Here is a 22,103-nt window from a genome sequence, read left to right as displayed (position 1 = left end):
TAATCACTGCAAGTTTTAAAAAAAAAAAAAAAAAGGAAAAAATCAGCCAATCCAAATTTTTCCAATGTTAGTCATGATACATGCAGTGTTAATACAGGATCGGTGCACAGGGGATGTTTGGATCACTTGTCTGTACGCTCGTGGATTCAGAACATGCAAATTCATGCAAAAATAGAGGGAATTATGTAAGAATGACTCAACAAACTTAAGTTGATGTAAATCCAACAATGATCACCTGGGATTTATTTGAAATTTCCCCAGATGGGTTGCATGGCCTACAAAATATGTCTTAGAAAAATGCAGATTTATTTCAGTAAGCTGTTCTCAAATCAGTCTAAATATCTGTAGCTATATGAGACAAAAGTGACAGCAGGTTAATATTGTTGTAGTGCTGGGGTCGCCTTTCAAATAAGTTGGACCAAATATGAACACAGAGTTTTTTCTAGTAAAATGATACACTACCATGTGAAAGCAGTGATCGAATAAAACACAGTAGAGCACTTTTATTATGCATTACTTACTGCAGATATTTCATTATTTTCCTAAAGTTGGCCTCATTCAATATTGCCTGAAGACTTAAGTTCAGTTATGTGCATCAACTTGTGGAAGGAGGAACTGATATAATATTGAGAATAATGTAAAATTAAAAATAAGTACGTAAAATATTTTTTTAAATCTCACTGTCAACAGTGTTTGCTATTGCTGCTTGTAAAATTGAAATCAGACTGACAGAATTTAACAGCATTGCTATTTCAATCCACTTTTAGCATTTTAGTTTGTTAGTGTGTGCCCAGGCTTGACCTGAAATAAATTGACTATTGGGTAATGACAGCATTGCTTCAAAGAGCTCCCGTTCTCATTTTAAAGAATTTTCCTTATGAGGTAGACAAACCAGGTATTTACTGGATGCGTGTGGTCGTTCTTACACTGACATAGAAACCCAGACATTAACAACTTTAAATGAACTTGAAATCAACAACATTTTGGTCAGGTTGTTTGAGAGATTTTCTGAGTCAATAAAACTGTTAAAGGTCAAAAGTAATTTTAAACCCAATCTGTTGGCTTTAGGCTCAAATTTTGGCTGTTGGCTTTAGACTGAATAACATTAGAAAGCACACCCGAACATATATTGTTTTTTTTTTTTTTGTTTTCTAATATGTTTTCTTTTTTTTGTTTCCTCTATTGCTAGATAGAAGTTTGGAAGACCATGAGCATGTGGTTCAAGTCCAGTCTACAATGGCAAGTGAGAGCAAATTTGTGTTCAGAAAGAACTATGCCAAATATGAATTTTTTAAAAATCCTGCGGTGAGTTTTTACATTTTGCCCTAAAATTATAGGGAGGAGAAGGAAGGGGAAGATCTTAAACAATGCAAATGTAATCCTTAAGAACCAGTTCTTTCTGGTTTTAATTATGTCATTGCTGTGAATTGCAAGGTTTCTTCTCATGTTACAGAGACCTATTTGAACCTGTGTGTACACCAATTAAAATGGTAATCGACCACTTTCTGCCAGTACAATACCTAATTTTTGTAAAGATTGAAAAACATCGTCGGCAGCAAAAGTAACCACTGTCTAACACATAATGTTCTGGTGTCCATCTGAAAATGTATAAGTGTTGGGGAATGCTTTTCATAACACCAATTTTTAGGACTGAAAGCATATTTTATAATCATATGATCAAGTGGCTGTGTATAAGTTAACATTTGAGAGAAATAAATAAATCCACAGGTTTCAAATAGTTGCTCTTAGCAGAATTAAACAGCTGTACATTAGGGGTGTGATTTGAAACAGTTGTTTCTGATTTTAGGTGTTAAGAAATAAACCCTGGTAAAACACCCCTGAAAGCAGCAGATTATCCTACAAACTGGGGAAACTTGTTAAATGACTGAGTGTAGCTTGTAAAAAGAACGTCGGCATTTAATAATCACCAGGTATCAAGGTGAAACAGTTCCTTTCAACATCTTTTATTTATTTATTTTATTTTTATTTTAACAGAACTTTTTCCCAGAGCAGATGGTAGCATGGTGCCAGGAAACCAACGGCACTATTCCACCGTCACAGCTCTTACAGGTATGAAGATATTTTGCTTGTAATTATTAATTATTGGTGATCCTATAAGAGGTTAGTTTATATATAGTAATTCAAATCTTCTTACATTTTTCCTATACCGTCTCTTGTTCCACATCGAAAGGAAAAATGATATACAGCAAGGCAGTTTACATTCCACAGTTCAGCTTCTGAGTATTCATTTGGCAGGAAGTAGTGTGGTCAGATATGTTATAGACCAGGGATTCCCAAAGGTTTGGTGAAGGAGGCCACTTAATGTGCAAAATGAAGTTTATTAAGTTTACCCCTATTTAGTAAAAGCTATTGGGATTCCTTTTTTTAACACGTACAATTGTTTTCAAATTAAAACTAAAATGCAGTTTTTTTTCAGTCATCCTGAATTTATTACAAAACACCAGTACCAAATTAAATAAATCCAGAACATTGGATATCACAATTAACACGACTCTCCCCGGTTTTATCCATGCAGTTTAATTACAAAAGTACAATTTATTTTAGGATAGTGTTGGGAAGTGATAAGCTTGATATCTGCAAAGTTTGTAAGCATTTGCCTTGTATTTCAGCACATTAAGATATGTTAAGTGCTTTTCACATTAGGCACAGTTCACTTAAGCAGGTTATTTTTCGGGCTGAAAGTGGTTAGTGTGTATATTCTTGAAACCCATGACTATTATTAGATTTCAAGGAATTTACCTACTTTCTGCTTGAGTGGGCTTTATGAAGCTGACTTTTTTCGGCGATCATTTGGGACAGTAATCGCTGAAATCCAATCACTTTTTTCTACTGTACTTGCATTGTAACGTTGGAGGATTTTCCCAAACTCTGCCATAGATTGCAATGCCAGATGTATTTTGATATTATGCAAAGAGAAAGGGTTTTATCTGTCTCTTGGAAAAGCATCTCGTCTTTTCCTTGTCGCACACAGGCTTACAAAATATAACTAGTTTTGGTTATGTGCTTCCTATTCACCTTAGCACAAGCGCTGCTGTTAGCACATGGTTTTACTCTTGTGAAGTGAGTTAAACTGAAGCTCTGATTAGAAATAAAGTGCAATAGTTACTCTAATCTCCGTATCAAAACTAATTTAATTTTGTTTACTGTTGCTAGGAAGACATGAGAAAAACCTGTGGTTTTCAGCCTACATTGCATCAAACATTTGACCTCAATTATCTTTTTTTTTTTTTTTATTTTTTTTTTTTTTTTTTAAATGTAACTGGTGCTCCCACAAGCAAAACTTTTGTTGAACTTGTTTCCCTGAAAGTTGTATATGATATGCCTACTGTGAGACAAAGGTTCGTACAGTAATAGAAACCTTATTTAACCCAGCATTCTGGTAGCATTTTTTTTTTTTTTGGTTGATCTTGTGATCCATACCCAGGTGTATTTGTGTTGGGTTTAACAACAGTAATAGCCTACATTTGGACTTCCAAGCACAGGACCAGGCTTGTCAATATAATTAACGAACTTGAAAGCCTCTGTGCTAGTGCAACTCTCTCTGATGTATCTCTGTGATTGTTCATCTTGAATTTTACAGAGATCTACTAGGTCAGACAGCATCGGATTGTAACTATACTCTGAAACCTAATTTGAACTGGGAAGACACTTAGCTTTGCCAGTAAAATGGTGGCAGTCAATGTGGGGATGGTTTGCTGTCAGGCTACAATACCTAGGCCTAAGACCCCTCCTCCTCCTCTCCTTACAAGGTGTCTCTTTTTCATTGTTTTTCCCCAGAACTTCTTAAACTCCAGCAGTTGTCCTGAAATTCAGGGTTTCTTGCACGTCAAAGAATTGGGAAGGAAATCCTGGAAGAAGCTATATGTGTTTTTAAGAAGGTCAGGGCTATATTGCTCTACAAAAGGAAACTCTAAGGCAAGTTTATTACAGTTTTTTAATAGTTAAGAAATGCAGGCAGTTTAGTTTGCCAACAGTAATTGCCTGGTAACACACAGCATAGAGCTGCACAATTTCTTAAACATGTCTTTGAAGAAAAAGACACCAGCTGCATTAAAGAATGAAAATGCTTCTGCTAAAGATCACTCTGTCCAGTACAATGGGACATGTGTTTTTTTTTTTTTTTTGTTTACATTTTATTTGATAGTTCATTGATGGTGAAAATAGAATATCTTTTTAAAAGATGACCATAAAAAATGAAATATTCTACAATTTAGCATTTAAATATTTAGGAGCATTTCTTGTATAATAACAATTTAGAATGTGATAACGCTGTTTTTTCTGCTTTAATAAACATTGTCTAATCGTGAAATATCTTGAAATACCTATTTTTAGTCAGTGAAATGCTGTTTTGAAAAAATGACAGCCTTAAGTATAGTCTGATTTGGTGTCGAGCATTTACTTAGTCAAGCTAATACTGTATAGGAGGAGCACCTGGTCATGGATGAATCACTATGTAAGTAAATTAGCCATGCTAAATAACTTATAAATAGAGCAATATTTGACAGGCCGTTGAACAGTCATCATATTCAGGTCTGGCTGTAAATTAACTTGCCAAGAAGGCACTGCATGTTTGAACTACGCTTTCTGTGAGACCATAGTAGCATTTTAGTGCAGAGGAGCCATTGCTGTGGAGTAACTGCTATCTGAACAGATAGAAATCTAACTCTGCTTTACTTGAAGAAACTAGCAACCAGTCACTAGTGCTTTTAATGCTCTGCATTTCACATGCAAGGATAGATCTGCAAAATGTCTTGTTCTAATTTGAGTTATCATGTCATACAGGAGCCTAGGCATTTGCAGTTACTAGCTGATCTTGAGGACAGTAACATCTTCTCAGTTATTACCAGCAAGAAGCTTTACAATGCACCAACAGACTTTGGATTCTGTATAAAGGTAGGCTCACTTTATTGATGAAGCAGTTAGTGTTTTAAGGTGCGCCAAGTACAGTAGTCAGTCATGTATCTGACTGTGGTATACCATTATACACAGCTGTAACAATTACTATGTTTACATAGTTATTGTTTTGAAGTTCAGCTTTTATTACAGAGCTCCCCTGAATTCCTTGTTTAGAAAGATACATGGTATTAATGCTTGTGACAGGGTAGCCGTCTGTCGTGTGGTCATTCACTACTCAGCGACAGACAGGAAATCGGGACAGAGGTTGAAGTTGATACGCACCACAGGCGAACAGGTTTTATTTACATAACACACTGAACAGCTTGTGTGACACAACCAGCGATGATGGCGCATGGAGTACATACAACACAGTGTACAAAAACTTTGTTGGGATCTGCAATCTCTGAACTAATTTTCTTTGTTAAATAATAAGCGAACTCCGGCTACTCAGCCGGCTGTCGGCTGTTCTGACTTGCTTACTTACTCTTTGGTATCCACCCCTGGCTCACACACACACACACACATCGGCAAATGTCAGCTTCTTTAGCCCAGTTGGCTTTGGCTTTGCAGCAGCCCTGAGGTGAATAAATGGAACCTTTTTATACCTGCCTCCCCGCTGGAACACACCTACCTGCTGGTTAGATTTCACACCTGGTAATCACACACAACAAGCAGATTCTCCCAGGAGTGTCCAGGTGTTTCATTAATTAATTACAATAAAAACACACTATTTACAATAAACATTTACACAAAAATCACTCCATGCGCAGGGCTCCTGCCCTACCACAGTGCTGTATGCACTTATATTAATGTCGGGTAATTTACACAGTTGCAGAATGCATAGGTTTACAAAAAAAAAAAAAAAAAAAAACTAATTATAAGCACAACTTGCTTTCGCTTTCCTGTAGCCATTTTGCATTAGCGCTGTACACTAGAAAATGGTTGTTCAAACCTGTTAATAGTTATTATTGAATGTACACCAGTGCCAAGCACCAACCAGTAATCAAAGTACCCATGCCTTCCAGCCAGGATTCTACAGATCAACTAATCCAAATCTGCTCTGTGCCAGTACTATTTATTAGACCACTCTTTCTGTGCCAATACTGTTTATTAGACCGCTCTTTTAACCCAATAGTCACAGTTTGGTCGCATTAGAATTTAGGCATATTTTCTGACACAGTGAATTAAAAAAAGGAGTGGGGGGGTGGGGGGGGACACTAGCAACCACATCTGACACTTAGCCCAAATACAGCTGGAAGTAATACAGTATTAGACTTAGTAAAACTTTTATTCTCTGCATATTCAACACTAAAACACAATTTTTTTAATTTTTTATTTTATTTTATTGTTTATCTTGCAGCCCAACAAAGCAAGGAATGAAACAAAAGAGCTGAGGTTGTTATGTGCTGAAGATGAGCAGAGCAGGACTTGTTGGATAACAGCATTCCGACTCTTCAAAGTATGACGCAGCATGTTTAAATAGCAATCTTGGGATGCCTCGTTGAAACAGTTTTTCTTAGTGGGTTCCCCATTATCTCTTATCTCTTTAGAGTGTTATGTAGCTATCAAGTTACCCGTACTCACTTGCTCTATGGAATCCACTGCTCATTCTTATGAGCAGCTTCACTTTTTGTGGCTGAGTAAGGGTGTCGTGTGTTATGTTTTAAAAGGTTTATCATCCTAGATTTTATTTCTTCTTCAACATAATTTATCGCTGCCCAGATTTTGTGGAATACAGATTCTTTGAAGGATTTCAGTGCATTGTTATTGCATCCAACTTTTTTCCCCATTTGGCATCTTTAGATTATTCTCTGCAAATATGTTTTTCTTTGGCTTGGTCGCCAGTTTAACTACTTCCTATCTAGCAGGCTATGTTTTATGTGTGTGTAGCTTTTTGTACACCACTGTACTTTCACTCAGGGGTGTCAAACTGTGTTCATGGAGGGCCGCAGTGTCGTTCATTCTACCTGAGCTCTCAGTTACTTAATTAGTCTAATTATTTGATTAACTGAACAAATTTAACACTTCTCTCCGGGCCTCAAAATGTTTCAGTGTAGTGTATCTTGATTCAAGTGCATTTAAAGTGTAACTTTGCATTCCGTGAATTATTAGAACTAGGAACTATGTTTCTTTCCCTGTGGAATATAAATTACAGTTTATATTATCTTCTGAAGGGGTGACTTTTAAAAACAAATGTCATTTTCCTACATTTATTTATATAATATTTTACATTAAACCAAAGCCTGTTTTCATCCACAGTATGGAATGTTGCTGTATCAGAACTACAAAATTCCCAGACAGAGAAAGTCTTTACTGTCACACTTCTCAGCACCAGTGGTGAGAATCTTTTTCAAAAGTATTTCAAATTGTGTATTCTGAGATGCAGAATGTTATTAGAGTAGGGCTGTGCTTTAGCAGATATTGATTAGCAGGTATGCAAGACATAATCCCTAGCATTTTTGCCCTTTGCAAATCCACATTTTGGTTCTAAAATGACCTTTGTGACAAAAAAAGTTAGCAAGATTTCAGAAGAGTTTTTTGTGTTTTGACTAGAAAAAAAAATGTATTAGTTGACAGAAGCCTAAAATAAAATAGATTGGATTCCAGGAATCAAAATGGCAGAATTAACTTTCTACGTTCAGTACCTTCAATGCAGAGTACAAATGCCGTGGTAATTCTACACGTCAATTTGCTTTATTTTTTCATTACTGACTGCCTAGAGCAGCCGATTAAATAAATTGTGCTCATAAAGACTTTTTGCTAGTACTGTTCTACCTGATAATGACAGAACGATTGAAATTGTGTTTAACATTTCTATAAAAGGCTGTGAGCTGTACGCAATGCTTTTTAGTGCATTCAATTCCGGCTGCACTGGTTAACTGACAAGTTTACTTGTCATAATATTTGTCTATTTTCATTTGGTAAATTTGCCCATTCACTGTGCAAGAAGATGGACGAGCTTTACAAAATAACCCCCAAAAATGTTGGCTGTAGTACATCAACATACGAATGTTGAGATGCAGTTTGTGTAGTATTTTATTTTAACAGTATTGAGCTTGTTATTGTTTTGTATGCCATTGCTTTGTAGAGAAGTATATCCGAAAACTCTCTGGTAGCCATGGACTTCTCAGGAAGAATAGGAAGAGTCATTGATAACCCAGCTGAAGCACAAAGCGCAGCCATGGAGGAGGGCCATGCCTGGCGGGTAAGAGAACCAAATGTATTAACCCTGTCAACAGCTTCATTGAGGCTTGATTCCAACTTCCTAGTCCAGTAAGAATCATTGCTTGGAACAGTGTTTTCCAAAAATGTGTTTGCGTCCCCACTCAATCAATGGTGTGATTTGACAATGCAGGGTTTTTTTTTTTTTATTCATGATGATCTAAAACATTGCTGGAAACATTCTCTCAAGCTGGATCGTTCCAGTATATGGTGCCTGCTTTCTATTGTACACTCTTTGAACATTATAAACATAAGAGAATAATAGAAACAAAAGTGTGTGTTTTTTTTATACTGCTTATTGAAAATCTGCATCTGTGATTGTAGACATGTGAACATGCAACATGTTTATGAAAACAGTGTAGCAAAAAAAGCAGACTTTCAATCAGTCAAACCTACTAAACAATTTTATTTTTGGCTATATTTTGGCTTAAGTTATTTTTCCTTGTAAAGTGCAGTTGTTGTAAATGTGTACATGTGCCAGTTACATTTTCTACTTATATCAAGAGAACTTCTGCAATTGTGATAAATACAGTTTATTTTTATTTTTTATTTTTTTTTGGGGGGGGGGTTCTTGGGATATTGTTCATAAAAATCCTATTTGTTCTACAAAAGAAGGGGACATGCCCAGTGTGCAGTTCAAGGATAGAATCAATGTACTGTGTCTTCTGGTAATTGCCTTTAAGAAGTGTTTATCGGCAGCTATTACATCAAAGCACACTTATTTTTTAATATGTTGATTTCAAAACAAGAAAAGTTGCCCATCCCTCACTTTTTACAATTGAGTGTCAATCAAAGGCAATGAACCTCCATCTTGAGTGCCAGTTGGAAGCTGTGATATTTGTAATTCCGTACCAATAAAAAATATGTTGCAAAACTAACAAATGCAACTGATTCGTCACTTAAACGTGACCGTTCATTAAACCTAACTTGAGCTATTACTCTGGAACTGGTATATGTAGTTCTTTCGAGTTTCTGTTCAGACTTCATGCCTTTGCGAAGGACTACACTCCCACTGCAGAGATTACGCACTTCTAAGGAAAGTGAATATATATATGTCATATCAAAAGGACAAAAGAAAGTCAGACAAATAATCACTTGTAAAATTAAATTGAGTTTTTGTTAGTTTCATCAAAACAGGATCTATATTAAATAACACCGTCAGGTTGTTGATTGATACTCGGTAATTGTCCAGACAAGAGAAACTGAGGGACCAAATTTCGTGTTGATTAATTAACATGTTTATTCCATTTAATTGATACCTAACAACTTCAAATTTCTTGAAGGCAAGGACTCAGAAAATACCAGTATCAGCACGTCCCAAGTAGTTACTGCAGTGAATACTGATATATGTGTCTGCATAGGCAAGTGTCAGTCTGTACACACAGAACAATCACCTCAGACCAATGTTTTAACCTGGGGCAGTGTTCATGACACAGCTACTGTATGCTTTGCTGTTCAGTGGAATAGTTACTGAGGATACAGATCAAAATAACTGCCTGAGAGCTACAATGATTATGTATTCTGTTTGAGCCACTAGTTTTGGATTTGATGTATTAAGGTAATACTTATTCTGTGTAGTAAACTGGAGTCTTATTATTTAAGTTAGTGTGTGTAACTTTACTGTAGTAATGAAAGCTTTCCCTGCCCTGTGAGCTTGTTTAAAGACTACCCTGTGGAGGGACCAGACCCATGTGATTTTTTTTTTTTTTTTTTTTTTTTACAGAATTGATCTGTAATGTAATGAGAACTCCATCACTGTCATAAATTTTTGGTCTCTTCCTCAGAAACGAAGTCAGCGTATGAATGTCCTTGGAAGCCCAAGCCCCCTCCATCCCAACGCACTAAACTCAGGTAGTTTTACATTATATTGTCTTTGATAGTCATGTGAGGTTATGACTTTTTGGCTCCACCTGCACTACTAAAGAAAATGGGAAACTAGTTTGCATTCCTCAGGATCACCACAAGATTTTACAATTGCAATGATCACAAGGTAAGGATTGCAATTTGATTTATAAAGGATGTTCTTGAAGGTGAAACTGCCATGATAAATCCAGGTCTTAACTACTCTTAATTTTCCAAGAGCCTGGAGTTGGAATATCAGGCCTGAGTGCATCTCCCTTTTGTCACTTTAACACAGAACTTGAGTGGGAAATATCTGAGACAGGTTTAGGTTTTAACAATTGTGTGTCTGATATTGTTATAATTTGAGCTAAACTTCAAATATATACAGTGTTTTAATAAGGTGCATTCATCCTCAGTCATTCACAGAACACAGCCGTGGTTTCACGGGAGGATCGCTCGAGAAGACTCTCACAGAATGATCATACAACAAGGGCTAGTTGATGGGTATGAACAAAAATCTGCATTTTTTTTTATATCTGAAACAAAAAATAAATAAAACTTACCTGATGTGATTTCTGACGAGTATTTTTTTTTTTTTTTTTTTTTTTTTTTGTTTTTTTTAGGATTTTCCTTTTGAGGGACAGTCAGAGTAATCCAAAAGCATTTGTACTTACTCTGTGCCATCATCAGAAAATTAAACATTTCCAGATCTTACCTGTAAGTATTTTTACATAATATTAGTTTGCCTCTTGCTGAAGTAATCTGCATTTGTACCTGATCTCTGCTTGTTTTTCATGGCAGTATATTGTGCTTTTATAAATCAATTTAATCACTGTTAGTCCACCACTTGTATTTAAAAAAAAAAAAAAAAAAAAAAAAAAAAAAAAAACTTTGTTAAAAAATTGTTATGGTTTGAAGCTTGAAGCCACAAGTCACAAAATGACTTACACAAATGACAATTAAATGAACTTCAATTTGCAGAAATGCCATACCACCCATAACTCAGCTGCACCCAGGTTAGGCTTTTAGCATAGATACTGAGGTGTGATGGGGCAGGGTAGCATTCAATGATAAAGGGCAGAGAGAAAGAAAATACATTTGAAAACTTTTATCAACATTTAACAAGCAAAAGTTCCACCAAACAATGTTAAGGTGTTTTGTAGTGAATTTCCTGACTTTTGTAAACGGTAGTAATGCTAGTATTTGTTATGTAAGCAATAGCCCACGACAGTGTGTGTGGTAAGACATATTGCCACACGCTTGGGTGTGTTGAGGCCCAAGGCCCTAGGGTGAGTACCTTCAACCACCCAGGAGTGCAGTAAGATTGGTCTTACCACAGACCCTGTCATCGGTTATTGATTATAAATGTTACACTCAGTCAGGATTTGTCAATCACAGACCAAAAAATAACCATTTCACGATTTGAGCATTTACAAATTAACAAAGAACGAAATTAAAGGTTATTTCAGTCTTTGAGCTAATTATTTTGCTCAAATTGCGAAATGGAAAATGCCAAAGAAGAAGAGAATGTAACAGGAAAGAAGAGGCAGCTCTTCGGTCTTTGAGTAAAGCGATATTCACAAGGCAGGAGGCAGGCCTGTGTAAAGGGACTTCTAGAATATAGACAAAGTGCTTGTGACTTTAGCAACAGAATAGGGGTTTTCCCTTGACTACTTGTGGAGGTGAGACCGAACCAATTGCCCTCCAAGGCTGGGAAGCGAGGTAACTTCCCCCAAGGGGACTCTAAGGAAGGATGGAGGATGAACTGAGGTTTCCCTGGCTTACTGAGACATCTAATCAAAAGAGTCAGACTCAGCTGATGCTCTAAGGCCGCATGGAGAGCCTCGTGCTGGAAAAGAGTATAAAGAAATAAACAGAGGGTCAGGGTTCTTCCCTGTCACCCCCACCCCAAGCTGTAATAGCCACCTTCGATAAATTGAGTCAGTGACTAGCTTGAAAGTTGGGAGCAAGCTTGCTCGAAGGGGGAGACTGGCACGGATGCAAATAAATAAATTTAAGCAGGAGAATGGAAAACAAAATATAGTTAAAGTTTTGGCCAGGGGTCCCCTCTGACCAGCGGGAATCTTCCTCTGAGGGCGAGACAATGTAGTCTGCCTCTAAGGTTAGGAAGTGAGCTTCACTTGCTCTCAGAGGGAACCGTTGCACAGGTGACACAGCAAAGTGGAGGAGGAAGGGAGGATGGAGGAAACTGAAAACCAAGACGAGAATTAGGAAGCTGGCTACAGTTTAAATAGGGTGGCTGACAGGTAATTAAAGGTTGATTGACGGATATTTTAGCAGGTTGATTTAAGGGAGGAGGCCCAGCTCCCGCCCCCCGAAATACACAAAGGTTCTACTAATTATATTGTGAAATGCAAAATACCAATGCTTGTTTGGTATTTTACATTTCACAATTTGAGCAAAATAATTTGCTCAAACATTGAAATAATCTTTCATTTTGTTCATTTGATAATTTGTAAATGCTCAAATCGCAAAATGGTTGTTTTTGTCAGTGACTGACCAAATCCTGACTCTGAGTGTAACATATATATCTCTATCGCTAATAATTTTAAAAGTTAATAAATAAATAAATAAGTACATAAAGTAGTTCCTATTTTGAAGTATTTCTGAGATCTGTAAATGTAACAAATTTTAACCTAGATATTAATGGTTGGAAATCAGAGTTTAACATAACAATGAAGCTGAAGCCATAAATCATGCAGTTACATTGTTTAAGTAAAGGAAACAAGTTTAAAGCAACAGAGTTGAAACCATACTGCCGCTATAGTAAAATGCTGTAATTGTATAATAATGCTTTTGTATGGCTGCTAAGTACACCAAAAGTCTAGTTTTATAGAATTGTATGATATGATGTTGCCAGAAGCCAACTCCCATATTTAAAATTCTAATTGAAATAAGTTGAAACTTGCTGTTTAGACGATTATCTATAAAGATAACTGTGTATGTTTGGGGGAAAAAATGCAGTACTAAACCTCCCTCTGTGTAAGATGGTGGAGACAACAGCCTAGGACTAATAGTTTGACATTGCAGTTAAAATATCACTATAGTAACGATCTTTGTAACAGATCATTTCTAATAAATATCTTTGTTTTATCTTCCCGTCCCCTTCCAGTGTGAAGAGGATGGACAGATCTTTTTCAGCCTTGATGACGGAAGTACCAAATTCACTGACCTTATCCAGCTTGTCGAGTTTTACCAGCTGAACCGTGGAGTTCTGCCCTGCAAACTCAAGCACCACTGCACAATAGTGGCCTTGTGACCTTTGACTCGACTTTGCCAAACCATTTTTTTTTTCTTGTGATAAGCTGTTGAAGAATCTGTGGCTCAGAGACCGATCTGAGACCTTCATTAATCTGTGATTTCAGATACCAAGAACCATGTTGTCATCATCAAAGATTGCTTGTGTTGAAACACTGATTACAATTCATATTATTATACAACACTCTGCTGGCAAATTGAGCACATTATAATGATCATGGTTTGGAACTGCATTGTATGACCCAAGTGCTTGTGTGTTTTATTTTGTCATTTTGTTACATTTTCTTGCACAATCAACTGGAAGTGATCATCAGGCTGGGCTACTATAAATAACAAATAAGCATGAAGATAATTGTTCTGGAAATATATTTTCCCCTGGAATGTTCTTCACAAGTTAGAAAATGCACTCCTGAACTGAACACAACCTTTATCAGCTGACGTAACAATGCAACTCCTGTGGTACTTTTTTTTTTTTTCTAAACCTAAAGCTGCCGTGAGAAGGTCTTCAGAGTTAATTGGATTATAAAAGAACCTGACCATGAAAAGTTGCAGCCGGGACTAATCTGTGGGAAATTACCTAACATCATGCAGCCATCTTAAGTGTTTTTTTAGTAACATGCAACTCAAGAACCACAAAACCAAGAGCAATGTCATGAAGCAAGCTGTGACTCACTGCAGCTGTTCGCTTCCCAGTTCAGTGGCCGTTCAGACAATCCCTGCTCTCTGCTGTTTATTCTAGACAGAGCTTGTGATGCAGAATCCCATTAGTAAAGTATATTGAGACCCTGCAGTTAGTGTTAATTTCTTTTTTATTTTACTCAATTGTGTAGAGCATAAGTATACTCTCATTAGCAAACATCTGAGACTGAAGGCAGTTTGTTTTCAGGCCCGCTGTTTCGTACCTGTAAAAGGTCAGTCCAACATGCAGCATTAGTTACAAACCTACATATCCACACGACAATCTGAGTGTAAACATTAATTCAGGGATCTTTCAGAAGGCTGGTAAGGAAGGGACTGCTCCAAATATACCAGAAGAGAGTTTCGGAAAGACAGTGTATTCAAAAGTTGTCTGACAAATTTAACATTTTGGCTCCACAATCACTGTAATATATATATATATATATATATATATATATATATATATATATATATATATATATATATATATATATATATATATATAAATACCTGAATCAGCAAGTAAAAAAGTATCTCTAACTGAACCCATAACATCAGTAAGAGGAGAAAATTGCTTTCCATATCCCCTCAAAAACCTATTCAATGTGAAATATCACTCCAGATATGTTTGTTTAGTGGTGCGTATTATCAACCATAATAGCTGTCTCACAATGCTCAACAAGATAGCTAGTCCTTTTTCTGTGTGTGTAGCTTAGAGCTGAAACAACTTTAGATCAGACTCTAAGCAAGGGATCTGAATACTTCCTACAATCATTTGTTCATTTAAATGCTTCAAGAAAAAGCAGTGATGTGGTGCTGTATGGGTTGCATTGGTTACTTTTAACGTTATAAAGAAAATCTACACTGCAGGTGGAATCATGCATTTCATATGTATACATATACAAAACTACGTCAAGCATGTAGAAGCAACACTGTATTTTAGTTTACAGACCATTCATTTACAGCATATGTGTATCAAAAAATGTCTGCGTATAAAATGAAGAAACTTGATTTTGTTATGCATTTTTTTAATTATTATTTGGTAAATGTACAGATTAAGTTGCTTATATTTGTTGTTTTTTATGTAATTTCACAAAAAAACTGTCTTGAAAAAATGTTATGCTTAAATTAAGCAATTTTTTTAGGTATTACACTTGGCATAAATCTTCTCCAAGAACAGTTGAAGCTAAGAATGCAATTTATAAACAGTAAAAAAAAACAAAAAAAAAAACTGAAAAGTTATTTTTATATAAGGCTTTCAGATAATTGAATACTAACAGTCATTATCATTATATTTGTTGTAGTGACTTTTTTTGTTTTTTAAACTCATATTCAAATCTATAAAAATGCTAGCATTGTATGTACAGTATGGCTCTGAACTTGGTCGTCACCTATGTATGTCGATTCATGCTTACAGCATATGGATATTTTCAGCTAGCAGACAACTCAAAATTAAAGTAACTGGCTGAAGGTAATTTTACTTTATTTTCTATTTAAGTGACATGAATGTAAATGGGACGCTCAGGGTTGATTTGGAACCTATTGAATAAGGCCTTTTTAGGCCTGTAAGGGTTATTATGTCTTTGTAAACAGTATTTTGTATTGCAATCCTGATTTGAATTGATAAGGATATACCAAGTAGTCTGCAAATAAGCTGGATCACAGTACATGTCAGATATATCTAAAGCAGAGTTATTTTCTTCAATTAAGCCTAAAAAGCAGTTTGTGCCTCAGTTTAGATGACTTTTCTCTGCACTAAACTAGCCTATACCTGACTATTTGACCAATCATTTTTTCCCCTTTTTCCAGTGATTACACTTTCTTTGCATATATTGGCACAATGCAAGGTTTAGTGACTGTAAAAAGGAGTAAAACAAATACTTCAGGGAATGCAAAAAGGTATGAACTACTCTTTACTTTTGTAAGAGAACTTGTATTCATAATGTGCTTTGCTGCAAAATGTAAATAGCTGAATGGCTTATGAATCTTACTTGTAACCGTTTCGGGTATTTTTGTACAAATAAGGGACTGATATATTCTGTTTATTGTAATTAGAATAAAACATTAATACATTGATATTCATATAAAACTGTTTTATTGCTTGACTTTTACACCACAATAAATTGACTGAAAGGAGGGTTGAGTACACATGCTAGCCTTACAGTTCAAACAGAAATGGTATAATAACTCTGAGGGGGAAAAGAATATGTTCTCAGAGGGAAACGCTTACATTAATAAATAAATGTATTATTATTATTGTTATCATTATTATTTGAAGTTCTTGTCTCACTTGGTTTTACTATAAATGTGGTGGGAGAGTCCCTGGGTATTTTTATTTGGGTGGTAAAAAGGACAACTGTAATTCAGCATTCACTAAGAACTTGTATGAAGGCCGGAAGTATGAGACCTTTCAAAGATTTCCAACATCCAAGCAATGTCATTGATGGCACACCATAGACCTTCGAAAATGTGTGCAATAAGACATGTTCAACTTAAGAAATGCACCATAGATGAATATTATATAGTAGTATTATACTGATCAACTGGTGGGAGAAAAAAAAAGCTTGGCAACAATATAAAATGAATTGATAAATATATGTATACTTATTGCGTGAGGTATTCAGGCATACATCACGAGTAACTTGGTCTTTTTATTTGAGTTCTGCAATATGTGTCCAGATGCTGTTGACCAACCACCTGATTGTTCTGGCTGGCCTTTTTAAGGTTTAAAAAAAAAAAAAAAAAAAAGCATTTAAAAAGCTGTGGCAAAGCAACCTCTGAGCAGAGACTGTTGAAAGACATCCAGGTTTGGTCAGCAGAGCCGTGCTGTGAATGAGTAGCATTCTCAATAGTCATTCCCATCACGCAGCAGCAGTATCAAGGGTTTTAGTTCATGGGCAAATATTACACACATATATACTGAGCATCAAAAGAAACATCACTTCTATTTGAGCATCAAAGAAACTTACCACTTTGGATAAAATTCACTAGATGTGATTGAAAAGTGATACTGTTTTAGAGCAGATGCAGTGACTTCTTTGTACTGATTAACAACTGACATCACGAAGATGCTGCAAAATGATCTGTCGATCTTGGGCAGGTGTTGTGACTCTTGGTCTCCCAGTTGTTGGCCTGTCATTGACAGAGTGTGTCTCACCAGGTTTGAAATTGCTGGCTGTGAGCACCCAAGATGGCAAGCCACATTACGCTGCCCTAGTCCAGCCTCCAACATGCCGATTGCATGAAGGCGCTGCTTCCTTGACAGATGTGGCATATTGGTTTTTTTTCTGTGATTTTCTTTTATTGCTTCTATTCAAGCGTGCAGTTCAACAGCTGAAATCACTCCATATCCAGTGTCCAATCAACTGTCTCACTAATTAGGTGATTAAGTGCATATGCTTCAGTCATAGTAACTCAAGCCTGTCATGGTCAAGGATGAATGATCGAGTGATTAAAAAGAAACCAAAAACATTTCATCAATGTCCATTTACATACCTTTTTTTTTTTTTTTTTCGAAAATAAATGTGTTATATGATGTTTCTTTTGATGCTCAGTATATAAATGTACATGTACACGTTAAACTCAGGCTCAATTTTCTAAATCCAGTGTAAGCTTTTGCAAAAACAACAGGATCAAGAGAATGTTTTGGAGTAACTGCAGCCAGTACTAAAATAGTGTCAGGCAACAAAACCTTAAGTTAAACTCTGTGTTGGAGCTAGTGAACAACTGACACAAGTTATCGTCATAAATCTGTGATACTAACGTCAAACAGCAACTTAGTATGTGAAATATCACAGTTCACTAATATATTGTTCATCTTGTTTAGAATAACTGAATATCATTTTAGCTTTAAATTAACTTGACTGTTTTGTAACACCAGACTTCATGGTCCTCCCACTGGTTTATGATTCTCCATGTAGAATATCAGGTGAACATTATATTTTTCCACTTTAATAATTAAATTCTCATTGATGTCAATTTCTCTTTTGTTTCTGTGGTAATTTCTGTGTGAACGAGACAGTGACAGCCTCTCTTTCGACTCTCTCTGGGTAATAAAGTGTTGTGCACAGAAACAGAAGGCTCGTGCAGACAAACCGTCAGTTTGAGACAATAAGGCAATTCTATTTTTGAAGGGGGGAGTTTGCATAGCAGCTACAGGAATATAGAATGGTAATGTACACCTCTTCAAGGTGACCCCCACTCCCCCAAAATGATAACACTGTGTAACACAATTTTTGTTCCTGGGTAGTAAGTGTTATTTCCTAATTGCTTATGCCTCAAAAGTATAGAAAATGGCTATTATTCCCCAGAAACTTTGCTTTTGTGACCAGGACAGTGATATTTCAAAATATCACTACTTCCAATGGGAAAACGGGCAAATGTGTGTCTTTTCGTTCACATAAAGTTAGAAAAAGACAACATATGAATCCAAATTAACATGTATTTATACTAAAGTAATACAAAAATGACTACAAAAGATTTAGAAGTGAGTAGTTTTTCGAGTAATTACTGTAAGGTGACATTGGTTATATGTTGGGAAATATTTTTAAGAAAAATAAAAAACTGAAATATCTTGCTTGCATAAGTATTCAACCCCTGTACTGTGGAAGCTTCCAGTTTGCACCGATGAAAGAAATTGCCCTAACGAGGACACAATTACCTTACCATTGGCCTCCACCTGTGAACCATTAAAGTTGCTGTCACATTTTTGTCACAACCCCACTGTTGAAGGATCATTGGTAAGGCTGTGAATCTGAAGGAAAATGAAGACCAAAGAGCATTCTACAGAAGTTAGAGATCGTTATACAAATGGATAGATTAGAGAAAGGGTACAAAATAATATCCAAGTGTTTGAATATCCCAGTGAGCACAGTTGGATCAATAATCAGGAAGTGGAAGCTGCATCAAACCACCCAGGCACTGCCAAGAAAAGGCCATCCCTCAAAACTCAGCGCTCAAACAAGGAGACTTGTGAGAGAAGCCACAGAGAGGCCAACAATCACTTTGAAGGTGCTACAGAGTTCAGTGGCTGGGAGTGATGGTGCACCAGTCAACCATATCAAGAGCTCTGCATAACACTAGCATGTATGGGAGGGTGGCAAGAAAGAAGCCGTTACTCAAAAATTACCATCTGAAAGCACATCTGGAGTTTGCCAGAAAGCATGAGAGTGACCTAGCTGTGATGTGGGAAAAGGTTTTGTGGTCAGATGAGACTGAGATAGAGCTTTTTGGCCAAAACTCAAAGCGCTATGTGTGGCGCAAACCTAACACTGCCTATGCCTCAAGACACACCATCCCTACAGTGAAGTATGGTGGTGGCAGCATCATGTTGTGGGGATGCTTCTCATCAGCAGGGACTGGGCATCTTGTTACAATTGAAGGAAGAATGGATGGAGCAAAATACAGGAAAATACTGCACGAGAATCTGCTTCAGTCTGCTAAAAAACTGAAGCTTGGGAGGAAATTCACCTTTCAGCAGGACAATGATCCCAAGCACAAGGCCAAAGCAACATTGGAGTGGCTCAAGAACAAAAAGGTGAATGTCCTACAGTGGCCCAGTCAAAGTCCTGATCTCAATCCCATTGAGAATCTGTGGCACTATTTGAAAATTGCAGTCCACAAGCGTCGTCCGAGCAACCTGGAGCAAATCTGCCAAGAAGAATGGGCCAAAATCACTCCGACACCGTGTGCAAAGCTGGTACATACTTACCCCAAAAGACTTAAAGCTGTTATTGCAGCAAAAGGTGGCTCTACCAAATACTAATGTGTGGGGGTTGAATACTTATGCAAGCAAGATATTTCAGTTTTTTATTTTTCTTAAAAATATTTCCCAACATAAAACCAATGTCACCTTACAGTAATTGATTTTGAGTTTAAGTGTTTTAAAATAAAATATCGAACAGAACGAAATTTCAATGTACCATTTGTAATTCAGTATTATGAGAGAATTGGTCAGGGGTCTGAATACTTTTGCAAGGCACTGTATATATATATATATTTTAATATAAAGTGCCGAGAAAGTTTGAGAATCCCTTACGATTTTCACGTATTTCAAACCTAAAACGTTATTAGATCTTAATCCAAGTCCTAATAATAGATAAAGATAACCTGATTAAACAAATGATACAAAAACATGATACTTTCTCAACATTTATTTATCCACAAATGATTCAACATTCAATATCCATGTGTGAAAAAGTATGTGAACCTTTAGATTCAGTAACTGGTGGCACCCCCTTGAGTAGCAATGACTTCAACTAAGCGTTTCCTGTAACTGTTGGTCAGTCTCTCACATTGGTTTTGAGGAATTTTGGCCCATTCCTCCTTACAGAACTGCTTCAACTCAGTGACATTTAAGGGCTTCCTTGCATGGACAACTCGCTTCAGGTCCTGAAACAACATTTTGATGGGGTTTAGATCCGGACTTTGACTAGGCCATTCTAAAACACAGAATTTCTTCTTCTGCAGCCATTCCTTTGTAGATCTGCTTGTATGTTTAGGATCATTGTCTTGCTGCATGACTCACTTTCGGTTCAGCTTCAGCTTCAGCTCACGGACGGATGGCCTGACATTCTTCTCTAGAATCTTGTGATACAATACAGAATTCATGATTGCGTCAACGATGGCAAGCCGTCCAGATCCTGAGGCAGCAAAGCAGCCCCAAACCATTACATTCCCACCACCATGCTTGACAGTTGGAATGAGGTTCTTCTGTTCGAATGCAGTGTATTGTTTTCACCAAATATAACGTTTCTCATTAAGGCTAATAAGTTCTACCTTTGACTCGTCTGTCCAGAAAATTGTGGATCATCTATGTGCTCTTTGGCAAACTTCAGACAGGTAGCAATGTTCTTTTTAGAGAGCAGTGGTTTCCTCCTGGCTATCCTTCCATGAACACCATTCTTCTGCAGTCTTTTTCTGATAGTTGAGTCATGAACACTCACATTAGCCAAGGCGAGAGTGGCCTGCATATCCTTAGATGTTACTCTGGGGTTCTTTGTGACTTCCTTAATGATTTTCTGGTTTGTTCTTGGAGAGATTTTGGTAGGACGACCGCTCCTGGGTAGAGTGACTGTGGTCTTGAACTTTCTCCTTTTGTAGACTATCTGTCCGACAGTGGATTGGTCGAGCCCCAAATCCTTAGAAATGGTTTTGTAACCCTTTATAGACTGAAGAGCATCAATAACTGTTTTTCTGGGGTCCTTAGAGATTTCTTTTGATCGTGGCATGACGTGTTCCCACACACCTGTATGGTGAAGACCAAACTCACAAAGTTTCTGATCTTTATATAGGGTGGGGTCTCCAAAACACCAACCCCTGAAGCTCTACCTAATTATTTTAACACTTGATTCTAATTATCCCCTTAACTGAGCTGATAAAACCAGGGGTTCACTTATTTTTTCACATCCCCTGAATCTTAATTACTCATTGTTTGTCTAATTCATACATCATTTGGTTTCAAAAGACATGGAATTGGTTAATATAAACCCTACTGGATATTTAAGAAAAGACTGGTTTTGATTCGGGAAGGCTATCATGGAATTTCCATAATTATCATTGGGGTTCTCAAACTTTCTCGGCACTGTATATCAAGAATTGTTTCTGTGTTGCACTGAAAAAAAAAAAAAATTAACAAACATCTGCTACAAAAGGATTACTGTATATCCCGGTAGCTCTTCCATTCTGAGTGCAGGCTATCATTTCATAAAAATAAAAAAGCAGTTCACCACATTTTAGGCCTGCTTTTCAGTCACATATGGAAACGCGCAGAGGCGCCTTAAAAATGCAGTTGTGAGGCCGGATTGCAGACCTAAATAAGGGACAGCCCAGTAGTGTGAACGGGGTCTGTCTCTGTGTTTATTTATTTTATTTACCCCCCTTTCCTTTACAGGAGTTAGCAACAGTAAACTGTCACAAGACTGCAATAAACGAAGCTAGCAGTTTGTGGGATGTTTCTCCATCAGACCCTTTGAGGAATGTATATTACTACAGGTCACAATGGCAAGTCCTGTGTGTGGATGGCGGTAAAGTTATAAGTAATTATCCGGTACTGGGCTGGAGGATTTTGCAGCAGGGTTGTCCAATTGATGGCTTGCTGAGGTCTCTTTAGAGATTTTATTTTTGTTTGTAACAGTTATTTTATTTGTTGTACAGTTCTGCTCTGT

The 22,103-nt window shown here is 36.8% G+C and overlaps 1 protein-coding gene across 4 annotated transcripts in view; it reads left to right on the top strand.

Annotated features, from left to right (window-relative positions):
• Positions 1–16,200, top strand: part of LOC121313364 (growth factor receptor-bound protein 10-like) — a 104,810-nt gene extending 88,610 nt beyond the window's left edge. For all 4 annotated transcript variants that reach the window (XM_041245789.1, XM_041245788.1, XM_041245787.1 and 1 more), the window contains 11 exons: positions 1,190–1,305; positions 1,996–2,070; positions 3,799–3,936; positions 4,804–4,914; positions 6,278–6,376; positions 7,177–7,254; positions 8,006–8,122; positions 9,924–9,990; positions 10,398–10,485; positions 10,605–10,698; positions 13,115–16,200. In XM_041245789.1, the coding sequence (XP_041101723.1) occupies positions 1,190–1,305; positions 1,996–2,070; positions 3,799–3,936; positions 4,804–4,914; positions 6,278–6,376; positions 7,177–7,254; positions 8,006–8,122; positions 9,924–9,990; positions 10,398–10,485; positions 10,605–10,698; positions 13,115–13,261 (1,130 nt within the window). In that variant the 3' untranslated portion in view covers positions 13,262–16,200. The remainder of the gene's footprint in view (positions 1–1,189; positions 1,306–1,995; positions 2,071–3,798; positions 3,937–4,803; positions 4,915–6,277; positions 6,377–7,176; positions 7,255–8,005; positions 8,123–9,923; positions 9,991–10,397; positions 10,486–10,604; positions 10,699–13,114) is intronic.
• The last annotated feature ends 5,903 nt before the right edge of the window (positions 16,201–22,103 follow it).

Source organism: Polyodon spathula, chromosome 3 (genome assembly GCF_017654505.1).
Source record: "Polyodon spathula isolate WHYD16114869_AA chromosome 3, ASM1765450v1, whole genome shotgun sequence".
Lineage (NCBI taxonomy): Eukaryota > Metazoa > Chordata > Actinopteri > Acipenseriformes > Polyodontidae > Polyodon > Polyodon spathula.
This window is presented reverse-complemented; position numbering and strand designations above follow the sequence as displayed.